At 37.4% G+C, this 15,452-nt stretch overlaps 1 protein-coding gene across 4 annotated transcripts in view; it reads right to left on the bottom strand.

The window, feature by feature from the left end:
- Positions 1–13,139, bottom strand: part of LOC110315307 (vomeronasal type-2 receptor 116-like) — a 41,066-nt gene extending 27,927 nt beyond the window's left edge. For all 4 annotated transcript variants that reach the window (XM_021189395.1, XM_021189393.1, XM_021189394.1 and 1 more), the window contains exons 1-3: positions 12,934–13,139; positions 4,004–4,286; positions 2,866–3,672 (exon numbers count right to left, since the gene is read on the bottom strand). In XM_021189395.1, coding sequence (XP_021045054.1) covers positions 2,866–3,672; positions 4,004–4,286; positions 12,934–13,139 — 1,296 coding nt within the window. The remainder of the gene's footprint in view (positions 1–2,865; positions 3,673–4,003; positions 4,287–12,933) is intronic.
- Between the last annotated feature and the right edge of the window lie 2,313 nt (positions 13,140–15,452).

Below are 15,452 nucleotides of genomic sequence, written 5' to 3'. Positions count from 1 at the left end.
CTGAAGGGGGCTGCAACCCTATAGGTGGAACAACAATATGAACTAACCAGTACCCCCAGATCTTGTGTCTAGCTGCATATGTAGCAGAAGATGACATAGTCAGCCATCATTGGGAATTGAGGCATCTTGGTCTTGCAAACTTTGTATGCTCCAGTACAGGGGAATGCCAGGGTCAAGAAGTGAGAGTGGGTGGGTAGAGGATTAGGGGAGGGTATAGGGGACTTTGGGGATAGCATTTGAAATGTCAATGAAGATAATATCTAATAATTTTTTTTAAATATAGGGAAATAATTCCCTTTACAATAGCCACAAATAGCATATAATATCTTGGTGGGTAACTCTAACCAAACAAATGAAAGACCTGTATGACAATAACTTTAAATCTCTCAAGAACGAAATTGAAGATGATCTAAGAAAATGGAGAGATCATCCATGCTCATGGATTGGAAAAACTAACATAGCAAAAATGGCTATCCTACCAAATGCCATCTATAGATTCAATGCAATCCCCCTTCAATATCCCAACCCAATTCTTCAAAGGTATGGAAAGAGCAATTCTCAAATTCATCTGGAAATGCAATAATCCCAGAATAGCAAAAAAAAAATTTAACAATAAGAGAACAGCTGGGGTAATCACCGTTCCTGACCTCAAGCTTTACTACAGAGAAGTAGTGATAAAAACTGTATGGTATTGGTACAGAGACAGACATGTTGATAAATGGAATAGAACTGAATACCCAGAAATTAATATACACACTTACTGTTGCTTGATTTTTGACAAAGGTGCCAAAAATATACAATGGAAAAAAAGAAAGCATCTTCAATAAATGGTGGTTGTTTAACTGGCTGTCTGTATGTAGAAGAATGAAAATAGACCCATATTTGTCACCTTGTACAAAGCTCAAGTCCAAGTGGATCGAGGACCTCAACATAAAACTAAATACACTGAATCTAATAGAAGAGAAAGTGGGAAAGAGCCTTGAACTCATTGGCACTGGGGGAAATTTCCTAAACAGAACTCCAATGGCTCATGCTCTAAGATCAAGAATTGATAAATGGGACCTCATAAAAAATGGAAATCTTCTGTAAGGCAAAGGACATAGTCAATAAGACAAGTCAGCAACCTAAAATTAGGGAAAAAAATCTTCACTAACCCCACATTCAATAGAGGGCTAATATCCAAAATATATAAAGGACTCAAGAAGCTGATCTCCAAAAACCAAACAACCCAATTAAAAAAAAAAAAGTGGTATAGAACAAAACCGAGAATTCACTACTAAGGAATCTCAAATGGCTGAGAAGCACCTTAAGAAATGTTCCAAGTCCTTAGTGATAATAGAATTGCAAATCAAAATGACCCTGAGATTCCACCTTACACCAGTAAGAATGGCTAAGTTCTAAACCCCAGGTAACAACACATGTTGGAGAGGATGTAGAGAAAGAGGAACATTCTTCCATTGCTGGTGGGATAGCAAACTGGTACAACCACTCTGAAAATCAATCTGGAGGTTCCTCAGAAAGTTGGAAATAGGTCTACCCGAAGACCCAGCTATACCACTCTTGGGAATATACCCAAAAATGGCCCACCATGCCACAGAGGCACATGTTCCACTATGTTCATAGCAGCCTTATTTGTGATAGCCAGAAGGTGGAAACAACCTAGATGTCCCATGACAGAAGAATGGATACAGAAAATGTGGTTCATTTACACAATAGAATACTACTCAGTTATTATGAATGAGGATAACCTGAGTTTTGCAGGCAAATGGATGGAACTAGTAAATATCCTGAGTGAGGTAACTCAGACAAAAAAAGACATGCACTAATAAGATGATATTAGCCAATAAATAAATAAATAAATAAATAAATAAATAAATAAATAAATAAGTAAAACATACAGAATACACAAGATACAGTCCACAGAATTCAAAAGACTGAAGAAGCTGAAGTGCCAAGTGAGGACACCTCAATCCCAATTGGGAGAGATAAGAAAGCAATCGTAAGGGGGGGGGGGAGGACTTGAGAAGGAAAGTGGATGGGAAGTGGGAAACCTGACCTGGTATTGGGTGAGGGAAAAGAACTGAAGCCCTGAGGGCCAGCAGAAAGTTTGTAAACAGGAAACCTCAGAAAATAGGAGGTTGGGAGAACCCCCCCACAGTGCACCAGAGACCTGAGAGTTGAGAGACTCCCAGGACTCACAAGGAGTGACCTTTGATGAAATGCCTGAACGTAGGGAGAGGGAACTTGTAGAGCCCACCTCCAGCAGGAAGACAGGGCATCAAGTGAGGGAATGGTGTTGCCATACCTCAGTCACAACTCTGACCCATAATTGACCCTGTCTGAAAAATTGCGGGGATGTAAATGGAGAGGAGCCTGACAAAAAGAAGGTTCAGACAGGCCCAAAGTGGGATCCAGGTCAAGGGGATGTCCCAAGGCCTGACACTGTTGCTGAGACTCACAAAAAGGGATCTATCATGACTGCCCTCTGAAAGACCCAACAAGCAGCTGAAAGAGTCAGATGCAGATATTTGTACCCAACCAATGGACAGAAGCAGATGACCACTGTTGTTGAATTAGGAAAGGCTGAAAGAATTTGAGGAGAAGGACGAACCTATAGGAGGACCAGCAGTCATTATTAATCTGGACCACCCCCCCCGACATCTTTCAAAAACTGGAGCGCGTGAAGGAGGGTTGGAGAATGGAATATTCAGTGTGAAAATGAATTACAAGTAAAATTAAGTTTTAAAAGAAAACTAAGTTTTAGTCTGAGTGAATAATATCTAACAAATGAATGTGAGTTTCTCTGTGGCCATTTGAAATATCACATTGATAAATACATGCATAATGAAAAGTAAGAAACTTTACCTGATGACAGTCATAGAATATTCCTTTGAGTTCTGGAATTTTCTGAGACTCTATTTGTTGAAGAATGAGTTCATGGTAGGTGTGGGCCACAGCATACACAGCATTATATAAATTGTGACCTTCTTCACTCAGGACCATGTCAATTTTGTGCTGTGCTAACCATTCCACTGTGTTATTGAGTGTAAAATGTTCCATTTTCCTAACACTGTTCTTAGAGTTTGAACAATTAAAATAATTCCAGTCCTGCATGGACTGAGAAACATCTATTGGGTATTTGGAAGTATTCATTGTTTGCAAAAAATTGCTAAATTCAGCAATCCTCCCATTGTGGTGGGCAAAAGTGATAGTCCCATGGAAGAAATCAAGACTGAAATCTCTTTCATTTGTGATGACATCCCATTGTGAGGTTGTGATCCAGATTCTCTGAGCACCTAAATATCCCCATCTTCTAAAGCTGACTTCTAGAGTAGAGTTCATTTCACCATAAATGATAACAACCTTGGCTGATGATGTCATAATTTGTTTATCATATTTCTCAGCCCTCGTCATGTATATGTGCACGGTTTCTGGAATCATATTAACAAAAGCTAAACAGATTCCATGTCTTTGCATTTCTTCTCTCAAGCCTGAAAGAAATTGAATACCCTGTTCATCATCTGAGATAACCAGACCTATCCACGTCCATTTAAAATGAAGCATCAAGGAGACCATGGCATGGGACAAATGTGTGTCCTTGGTGGCTACCTGATAGACATATGGGAACTGGTCACGGTCTCTTAGGTTAGGATTAAATGGTCCAAAGAAAACCTAAGGGATGAAGAAAGAGGATGAGGAATATGATTGTAAGGAAGTTTAGACTCATATACGAGTAACATTAATTTACTTTTCAGAACACCTATTAAGGATAATAAGACTATCCTATAAATATCAGATATATTACTATTAGATTCTAGACTATTACTGACAAGTCTGAATGTTCTAGAAAACATTTTGCCTGTTTCTCAACTATATCTACATTCTGCTTATTTAATCCTTATAATATATGTAAAGCAGAATACACATAAATCCATCCTGACCAAGTTTTCTTTCAAGGTACCTATATAAAAATGATAACTCATCCAGTGCCACACATTCTCACCTTCGGTTCCCTAGAATTAATTGCCAGTTTTAAGGATGTTGTCCATGATGGTCCTGTAATTTGTATGTCACATATTTGCAGTATTCCACAATTGTAATTAATAAAATTCGATGCATTTTTTTGCGGAGAATATTTTTCGTCTATATATCCCAATGTATCTTCACACATGCCAACAATGAGGGAGAATATCAAAGACATGTTGGGTAAAAGATGAGGGTTCTTGTTGATTTCATCAGTAGCAAAATACATTACCAAAAAATACTCGTATCTTCTTCCTGGAATTCTAAAAAGCATAAGGACGATTAAGGAGGATGTTTAAAACATGAAACTTTCTCTCCAATTGCATTATGGTTTGTACTACAAGACAGGATAAATTCCTTTGTAAATGCTACCTTTCCTGAAATAAGCTTGGGAAATTGGACATCTTTAGCATTGAATATACCTTAAGATTTCCCACAAATAAGTGACTCTGACATGGTAATTTTTACATTGACGAAAATCCAGAAATAGTTATTTTATCTTTGAATGGTATCCATGAATCAGATTACAGTCCTTAAAGTAAAACTGCTACACAATAGTCTTTGTTTTCTAATTGCACAGAATCAGACATCTTTAATATCTTGGGTCTCCAAGTCAACTTCAACATCACAGCTTCTTGTTCCAATAGCTTGGATTCACACATGATTTTCTGGGCTTTTCCAAAGGTTTTGTGTCACTTCTCCAGCACTGCCCTCTGTAGCACTCTAGGCTCTGGTTGACTTCACTCCACTGCTGCTGCTCTTCTTGGTGGTCATCCTATGGTACTGGCATCACCAGTACTCTAGGGACTTCTGCAACTAGGCTTCACCAATACCCACACATAGACTCTCTTCATGGTGCCAAAGCTCAACTTCTTTGAATGACTCCTTCATGTCTTAGACATCAACTACAATTGAGACTGAACCTTTACCAATGGCCTTCCCAGTTATCTCAAATGCCAATCCTCAGCTGCTATCTGTGACGACTTCATACCTTCAAAATCAGTACCATTTGGGAAATTCTCACACTTTACTTATTCTAGCTGTACCTCAAGCTACTACCTTGGCTATTTCTGGAAGACAGCTTATTTGTCATCTCAGAAATCACTTCCCAGAAGATTTCACCTCATTAATGCTGTCTCTTCTTAGTCACTGCTAATATCTTAGTTCCAGCTAACCAGCATCAACTGTTCCAGAAATCCCTTCTATTCATCACTCTAAAGCCAGAGCCACATGGCTGAAGCTGCTGAATTCTGTCACTTGCTGGTGGTGGAATGGTCCCCCCTTACTCTATTACCAGCTTTCTGTTTTCCCACTGTGTTAATACTTGCTCTGTAGATTAATCTTGAACACAGAGATCTGCATGAATCTGTTTCCTGAGTGCTAGGATTAAAGGTATTTACCACCATACCTGGGCTTAAGATTTTCTTCACCTAGAACTTGCCCTGTTCCAGACTTGGCTTGAACTCAGAGATTTTATGGTCTTTGACTCTGGGAATTAAATTTTTTTACCACCATGTCAGTGCTTATGCTTTTCATGCCCACTATTCTTCAACATCCAGATCAAAAGCCTGTGTCTTCTAGCCTCAAGATCTGGATCACAAGTGTGCCCTCCATTTCTGGATTGTTGTGCATTCCAGATTAAGTCCAAATTATTCCTTGTTCCACTGCAAACATGAACAATAAGATTATCTGGGTGAAAACTTGCCCTGAGATCACCACTCCCTTAATATCTGTATTTCCTTGGGCAAAGGATTCAGCTTCATTTAATGTCCTGGGATCCATTTATTATTACTTGAAACATATGTTTTGTACTTTTATCCTTTTAAGCTTGTTATGCTTGACCAGCATTCTCTTCATGAGACTAAAACAGAAAACAAAGACTCTGCTGTGTCAGAAGCCATAATGGGACAAGCTAATAACTAGCAGGTGATTGTCTTGAGATGGCCTGCTTTGGATTATTATATAATCTGTGAAATGCTCACCTTTATTAAGCAAGGGCAATGAGGAATTCATTTTAGCAAAGATTCCTGCTATTAATATGCTTTTCCTGTTATTATTAAACATATATAACAATCAATAAGTAATAGCACACCACTTTGGAGCAGATCTCTGCAGACCCACAAAGACATACTGTCTTGTAGAGATGCAATATAGGCAAATAGATGACTTAAGTATTAATGATGATCCTATAAGAATTAACAAAATTTTTCTAGGATCTTTTATAGTGGGTCTGCTATTAGGTCCTTTTCTGATCGTCAATACTGCAATGAGAACTCTGTCAATCCCTCAAGTGTCACCAGTTAATTGCTCTTAGATGATTAACCAGACTTTCTCCTACTCAGAGCACATTCCAAGAGGTTGTAAAAAATTAACCAAGGTCATATAAAGGGAACTAATGATTTATAGGTGATAGGACAGAAGATAAAGTATTGACTGGGTTTATCTATACAAAACTTCACTAATAACTTAATTATGGTTTTAAACATTGAGTGAACCGGTGGGGCTAAGACAGGTGATGAATGTTTAGCTAGATAATTACTCCTAATGAATATGCATGTAAATGTTCACTGTTGTAAACTTCTATTTCAGTTTATGATTTGATTTTTTAATACATTTTAATTAGATATTTTATTCATTTACATTTCAAATGCTATCCCCTTTCCTAGTTTCTTCTCCAAAAATTCTCTATTGCCTCCTCCTCCCCTTGCTCCCCAACCCACCCACTCCCACATCCTGATCCTGGCATTCCCCTATACTGGGGCATAGAATCTTCGCAAGACCAAGGGCCTCTCCTCCCATTAATGGCCAACTAGGCCATCCTCTGTTACATATGCAGCTCACGACAGGAGTCGCACAGTGTGTTTCTTTGATTGGTGGTTTAGTCCCAGGGAGCCCTTAGTACTTATTAGTTCATATCATTGCTCCTTCTATAAGGCTTCAGTCCCCGTCAGCTCCTTCGGTATTTTCTCTAGCTACTTCATTGGGAACCCTGTGCTCCATCCAATAGATGACTGTGAGCATCCACTTCTGTATTTGCCAGGCACTGGCATAGCCTCACAGGAGACAGCTATATCAGGATCCTGTCAGAAAAATCTTGTTGGCATCTGTGATAGTGTCTGGGTTTGGTGGGTGTTTAGGGGATGGAACCCCGGGTGGGGCAGTCTCTGGGTGGTTTTTCCTTCAGTTTTAGCTCTGAACTTTGTGTCTGTAAATCCTTCCATGGGTATTTTGTTCCCCCTTCTAAGTAGGATCAAAGTATCCACAGTTTGTTCCTCCTTCTTCTTGAGTTTCATGCGTTTTACAAATTTTATCTTGGGTATTCTGACCTTCCTGGCTAATATCTACTTATCAGTGAGTGCATATCATGTGTGTTCTTTTGTGATTGGGTTACCTCACTCAGGATGATATCCTCCAGACCCATCCATTTGCCTAAGAATTTCATAAATTCATTGTTTTTAATAACTGTGTGGTACTCTATTGTGTAAATATACCACATTTTCTGTATCCATTCCTCTGTTGAGGGTCATCTGGGTTCTTTCCAGCTTCTGGCTATTATAAAGAAGGCTGCCATGAACATAGTGGAACATGTGTCATTACATGTTAGAGAATCTTTTATCCATTCTTAAGTCTAACTTTTTAAGCAAATGGATGGAACTAGAAAATATCATCCAGAGTGAGGTATCCCAATCACAAAAGTTTACTTCATTTTTCATATAAATTTATTAATTCTTTGAGAATTTCACATAGTGTATTTGAATCATATTCACCCTCTTTCCTCAATAGTATCTGGATGTACTCCAACTCCCTAACAGTGAATTTCAATAACTTTTTTTAAAAAATCAATCAAATCTAATAATTTTTGCACATGAATTAAAACTATACAAAACTTCAATAATAACGTATTTATGGAATTAAACCTTGAGTGAACCTGTGGAGCTAAGACAGGTGATGGATGTTTAGCTAGATAACTACTCCTAATTGATATGCATATAAACATTCTATTCAATTTATGATTTGATTTTTTTGTGTGAACTTGTGATGAACTTTGTAACATGTGATCATGTATTCTGAAAGATGTATAAGTACTGAGGAGAAAGAGATGAGAAAGAGAGAGAGAAGAATCTTTTGCCTTTCCCCAGATAGAGTAGAATTTTTCCCTTACTAGAATTTTTCCTTAATCTTGACTTAGGGTCTTTCTACTTTTCCCCTTGGATAGATAGATTTCATAGGAAACGTTTTATAACTTAGTAATGAATTCTGTAACCACTTCTCTAAGTGTCCTATTTTCTTCCTGCTACTTCTACCAGCAGACTGAAAGTTAGAGCCCAGCAGTTCCTGCTGAGATAGAACAAAGACTGCATTACTTAATCCCTGGCTTTTAGTCTACAAGTGTTAATCACCAAAGCCAGCAGACTTTTACCCACAGAAAACACAAGAAAGTTTTTAAGATCTTTTAGAATCTAAGTTATCATCAGCTTTTCAGTAAAGTTAGAGGACTAGAAAATCCTGAGACCCTCAGACTTTAAAGCCATCACAAGAGTCCTACTCCGTGCTCCCACTTCTGGACTTTTTAGAGACTTCCTTTGTCAATGAAATTAGCACAAATCTCTTTACCTTAGCCTCAGGTAGACTCTTCAGCCAAGGGCATAAAGCAGTCACATTCTTCAACAGTATAACACAAAAAATGGTCTCAAGGCCACATACTGAAATTTTCCACTGAAATATCCTAGGCCAGATCTGTAAAGTTCAAATCACTGTTGGCAACAAAGTCTTCTATATTCTTATTAAGATAGCCCATTAAGCTCCACTTAATGTGTTCCACTGATATTCCAATTGATATGCTTCCAAACAAAAGCATGGTTAGGCCTATCACAGCAATACCCAAATCTCTGGCACCAACTTCTGTCTTCATTAGGGTTTTACTGCAATGAACAGGCACCATGACCAAGGCAACACTTATAAGGACAACATTTAATTGGGACTTGTTTACAGGTTCAGAGGTTCAGGCTGTTATCATCAAGGTAATCCAGGAATGCACTGCACAGGGAGACCTGAAAGTTCTGAATCTTCATCTGAAGGCCGCTATGAGAAGACTGACTCCCACATGATTAGAAAGAGGGTCTCACTACCCACCCCAGCTCCAGAGAAACACATTTCCTCCAACTAGCCACACCCACTCCAACAAGGCCATACCTAATAGTGCCACTCCCTGGGCCAAGTATACTCAAACCACCACTTTTAGAAGCATGACATTTTCTATTCAATTGTAGTAAATTTTACTACAAGACATGCTAAATTTCTGTGTAAATACTACCTTTTCTCAAATAAGCTTGGGAATTTAGAGATCTTTAGAGTTGAATAAAATTTCAAATCATAAACATAGATCCCACTGATATGATAATTTTTATATTTTGAAAATCCATAAAGAACTTGTTTTATCTCTGAAAAGCTACATGAATTAAATTATACTTCTAGAGAGTAGAACTGTTATATAATAGTCTAGGAGTTCTAATTCTAAAGAAATATAAAAAAGTATACCTTGAACCATATATGAAATCCATAACTCATTCTCCTTAAAATGTTTTATTATTTAAAATTTCTATTGTGCAGTAAATTCCCTAATCATATTGAGTATTTTAAGAATTGAATAATAAATATGTCAAGATATTTCATTCAACTTTTTTATTCATATTCTTTAGTACCCTAAAAATATCATTAAAATATATTGAATAATGTCTGTAATTCTGGATCCTGATTCTAATGCTTGAGTACTAAATTATGTTTCAAAACATCCAAAATAATCTTTGGAAAGTAAACATAGCAGAAGAACATAAAATGTTAGAGAATCACTAAGTAATGTATTAAAAACATTATGCCTCCTGACATAGAGCGAGACTATTCAAAATGTGTTAGAGGTCTGTGCTAGAGCCAGCCCAAGCATGGGGTCTTTCTTCTTTCTGGAGGGGGAAGAGTGTAGGCAGAGGGTAAGACTTTGTCTTACAAGATTCTGGGGTAAGACTTGGTCTTACAAGTTTCTGGGGTAAGACTTTGTCTTACAAGAAATTTAAGGTTGCTGTATAATAAAAAGTTTACTTACCTCAGCCTCAGTTACAATGCTTTTAAAGCTGACCTGCCTTCTATGATCCTCTGAGGCTAGAAACTGCAGTCTCTGTCCCTTAGCACCTCACCCCAAGACAGCTGGAGATTAAGTAAAGGGTTAATTGCTAGAGCCTTTTCCCTATTGTCCAGATGCCTCTGCTTGCCAGGCTAGGGGGAAATTTGGAACAATAAACTCCTATTGAACCAGGAGTGTTATTCTGTGAGAGAATAACACTCACAGGAGGAAAAACTTTTACATAAGCAAATATGCATTATATAACATAAATTCATATTCAGCTTCATTCATGCTCATTTATTCATTTTCATTCAAACCCAGCTTGCATGTATTCTCACAATTACATACTTACACACACACACACTCTCTCTCTCTCTCACACACACACATGTATACATTCTCACAATTACATAGTTACACACACATCCTTACATATGCATATGAAGCAAAAGACCAAGCACTGGTGCAGAAAGAACTCACTCATTCTGGATGAAAAATGTGCTCCAATCATTATTACACAGAAAAAGAAAAGGCTTCTACATTTTAATGCTAAACGAATTAAAGCCATGTTTGTAAGAAAAAAAAATAAAACTTTGTTTCCTTTAATAATACTAAACCTGCCTTGTCCTTAGGGGACCTGTTCTGTCCCATGATAAGAAGCTTGCTTGCTCCTTTTGTTCTCTGCGATGTCTGCGATGTCTTCTTTTTTCCTCTTTCCCTCTGCATTCTGCACATTGCTTTCTCAGTATTTTGTTACCTATATTTTCTAAGTTACTTCACTCTGCAGTCTCCTTCTAATCCAAAAAATGTTCTGTCTAAAAACTTCTCCTCAGCTCAGTTCCTCTCTAAGCTCAGTTCTTCTCATGTCCATTCCTCTCACTCCAGTTGCTCAGTTCTGACTCTTATTTTTGTCCTCAGTCCTTAAACATCATTCAGAATACATAATCACATGTTAAAAAGTTCATCATAAATTCACACAAAAAATCAAATAATAAATTGAAATAGAAGTTTACAACAGCGAGTGTTTACATGCATATTCATTAGGAGTAATTATCTAGCTAATCATCCATCACCTGTCTCAGCTCCACAGGTTCAATGAAGGTTTAAAACCATAACTAAGTTATAAGTGATGTTTGGTATAGATAAACCCAGTCAATACTTTATCTTCTGTCCTATCACCTACACTAAATCTTTAGTTCCCTTTATATGACCTTGGTTAATTGTTTTACAACCTCTTGGAATGTGCTCTGAGTAGGAGAAAGTCTGGTTACCATCTAAAAGCAATTAACTGTTGACACTTGAGAGATTGGCAGAGTTCTTATTGTAGTCTTGACTATCAGAAAAGTACCTAATAGTAGTCCCATTATAAGAAAGCTTAATAATCACAAATATAATTTTAGTAATTCTTATAAGATCATCATTAACACTTATGTCATCTATTTGTCTATATAGCATCTCTATAAGTATGTCTTTGTGGATCTGTAGAGATCTGCTCTAAAGGAATGTGCTATTACTTATTGATTGTTATATATGTTTAATAAAAACAGGAAAAGCATATTAATAGCAGGAATCTTTCCTAAAATGAGTCCCTCATAGCCTTGCTTAATGAGGGCTCACCTCTCATAAATTATATAATAATCCAAGGCAGACTACTTCAGGATGATCACCTGCTAGTTATTAGCTTGTCCCATTATGGCTCCCGACAGGTCTGTATAAAGTGTCCAATAATCAGTTTATTTAAAAAAAATTATCCATGTTTCTATGAGGGAATTTGTGTAATCAGTAAAAAAAAAAAATAGAAAAAAATCAAAATAGGAAAAATCCTTTGAAATCAAACATTATGAAAATGTTCATTTTGTTATTATTAATGTCCAGCCTTAGTAAAAAAGAGCAAACATGGGCTGGTCAGTGGCCACCAGCACACATTAACATAGGGCTAACTTGTCTGGCCTCAGTGGGAGAGGATGTACATAATCCTGTAGAGATTTGATGTCCCAGGAAAGAGGGATCCTGGGGGTGGAGGAGGTTGCAGGGGAGAGGTGTAGGGGGGTCTGGAGGGATGGGGTGGGGATGAGGCAGAGGGAGAGGGGGAGCACCCTCTCAAAGGATAAATAGGGGGTATGGGGTAAAGAATTCTGGAATGGGGGACCAGGAGGAAGACAATATTTGGAATGTAAATACATAAAATAATTAATTTTTACAATGCTAATTTTATTCACAATAAGAAAAATTTTCAGTAATGATATTTCCATGATGTTTGTAGGCTTTATATTTTCAAATGTTAGTTTCTCAAATGCAATAATAATTTTAAGATACCTTTCATTAAGTTTATGTATCCATTTCAAAATATATAAAATAATATAATATATAATCAGATTATTATCCTTTTGGCTGATTTACACATCAGTTTGATGTTCCATTTTAGTGTAAATTTTACTATGTCAATTTACTAAAAAATTCATCAGATTTCTTTTAAAACCTCAGTTTTCCTAATTCTTTGCCATCCTTTAATTGATGTCTGAGCACTGAGATCTTTTCTCTATATGAAATTTGTTCATCTGTCCCACACTTTTTCAGCACATCTGTTACTATTAGCTATGTTAATTGGTGGCCAATGTATTAAAATTAAACTAAATGGTGACACATTTGAAGACATTAAAATAATGATTGATATATAATTTTCAGTCACTCCTAAGGTTACCTGGGAAGAACAGAAAAGAATCCCACAGTTTGTGTACATAGTTACATATTTCTAATTCAGGATATTGAAGCAGGAAACAAAATTAATGACCTACCTAAAACTGATAGCATTATTATAAAAATTTTCTTCTATAGGTCCCTCATGTGTGAAAAGAACAAAACCGCAGTCACTTCGCAAATCTCCATCTTTATCTTCATTACTCTGTATCCTCCAAAAGCAACTGGGTTCAGTCAAACTGTACAAGGTGAGAGAAAACTTCAGGAGTGAGAAGAAAATTGTGAAATAATGCAGCTTCTTCATGTCTGCTAGGTTTTAAGATGGAGCAGTTGTGAAATACGTTTCTTGGGCAGACAAACATCACACACACATTTACATGGGTATGTTTTAAGGTTATTGATGTGTGAAAATCCACTTAAGTACATTCTACATTTCCTTTACTTTCCACTCATCCTGTGCCATGCAACCTGGAAACATCTGGAAAATTGTAGCCTCAAGCTCTGCATCTGAGGTCTGAAAAATTTTGATCAAAACATTTCTTTAAACATGTTGTGAAGATCATGTTTTCCATGTTCAGATACCATAATTTTGTTCATATTCATGGCATACACTCCAGGGACAATCTTCTCTTAAGCAGCGTGAACCAACTATGTGTCATCAGCCATATGTAAGAACGCAATTGGCAATCATGATAATGGATTTCATCAGAACTTCCATAGTAAGATAAGAGTTGAGAAGGTCATAATTGTCTCATGTCATTTAGACTTTGAATTGAATCATCGGACATTATGTCTTCCATTGTCTACTCTAGGGAAGGACAGTCTCACATGCAATATTAAGCTAGAGTTGAGCATTCTTTCTGTTTCTATATACTATTGTACATTAGTCATGTTTGCAAAATCTCAAACTTCCTATGATCCCTGTCATCTGGAGAACCTGTGATCCCATTACATACAGTAATGCCTGGAATTAGACAGATTCAGCATTCAACCTGTCTGTTTCATGAAATATTAAAAAAAGCAACCCATGTAGCACCAGCTAAACTCTAGTAACTCGGTTTCCCTACCCCCAAGGTCTCCATGATCCCCATGCAGACCACCCAACTCAGGGTTATCATGCTGTGGATCCTGCTCTCATTTCCAGCCATCTGGCCCTTGTGGTTAGCTGTCACAAATCCCTGTAGCCCAGTAAAATCAAGTCTAGAGGCTTGTAATGTATCAGACTAATTCATATCATTAAACTCTCAACCCACCAAACACCCACACAATGAACTCAGAGCCTATTGATATTGATACAAGCTATCCACCTAGATTGGAAAAATTGTCCCGTATTAATCCATGCCTTCTATGATATTCATAGCTGTCTCTGGCTATTTTAAGCCACGCAGATCTGGTTCATCCTTCTCTTTCTCCATTTTCTTTCCTTTTCCCTGTGTGTCCCTATCTCTCCCATCTCTAAAACTCTCAGCCTGCCTTCATTATTCACTGCCCGATAACAGACTCTAGCCGTATCTTGTGCCTGCTCTTACCTGCATAGCTATGCAGACATTCACTGAGTAATGATGCTGATCTCTCACCTGATTTTCAGTCCCTGACAGTCATTGCCTATTTTATTAATGAACTTTATTCAACAAATGGAAAGCATTATAATTACAATCTTCAATTATATTTAAAGAAATTTTAATGTAGTTTTATTTTTTACATCATGAATTGATTTAATTGTATGGTTTGGGGTGTTTTTATTCTTTTTCTTTTTTTTACACTCCAGATTTTATTCTCCCCCCCCAATCTACCCTCCAACTGTTCCACATGCCATACATTCTCCCTGCCCCACTGTCTCCACAAGGATGTTCTCACTACCCAACACCCACCCAACCAGACATCTAAACTCCCTGGGACTTTCAGTATTTTGAGGGTTAGGTGCATCTTCTCTGACTAAACCCAGACCCAGCAGTCCTCTGCTGTTTTGGGGACCTCGTATCAGCCAGCGTATGCTGCCTGGTTGGTGGTCTAGGCTCTGAGAGATCTCGGAGGTCCAGGTTAATTGAGACTTCTGGTCCTCCTATAGGATCACCCTCTTCTGAATACCTGCTGCAGCAAGAACATTTAGGGACCAAAACCATCCAGATGGCTAAAAGACCTCAAAAGACAAAAATCAACAAGAGCCATGGCAACATGACACTTCCAAGGCACAGCTACCCCACTTCAGCAACCTCTGGATAGCCTTAACAAAACTCAAATACAAGAAAATGACCCTACATACAATCTTACAATAATGATAGAGGCCTTAAAAGAGGAAGTTAATAAATCCCTTAAAGACATATAGGAAAATAAAGTGAAACAGGTGAAGGAAATAAATAAAACTCTGCAAGACCTAAAGGTGGAAATATAAGCAATAACACACACACACACACACACACACACACACACACACACACACACAAACTGAAGAAGTCTTAAAGATGGAAAACCTAGGGAAGACAACAGGAACAACATATGAAACTATCACAAACAGAATACAGGAGACAGAAGAGTGAAACTCAGGCATAAATATACAATAGAAGGAATTGATACATTATTCAAAGAAAATGTTAAATATAAAAATACTCCTGACACA

The sequence above is a fragment of the Mus pahari genome, unplaced genomic scaffold, assembly GCF_900095145.1.
Source record: "Mus pahari unplaced genomic scaffold, PAHARI_EIJ_v1.1 scaffold_6580_1, whole genome shotgun sequence".
NCBI classification, from domain to species: domain Eukaryota; kingdom Metazoa; phylum Chordata; class Mammalia; order Rodentia; family Muridae; genus Mus; species Mus pahari.
Note: the sequence above shows the minus strand (reverse complement) of the source record. Positions and strands in the feature narration are given on the sequence as shown.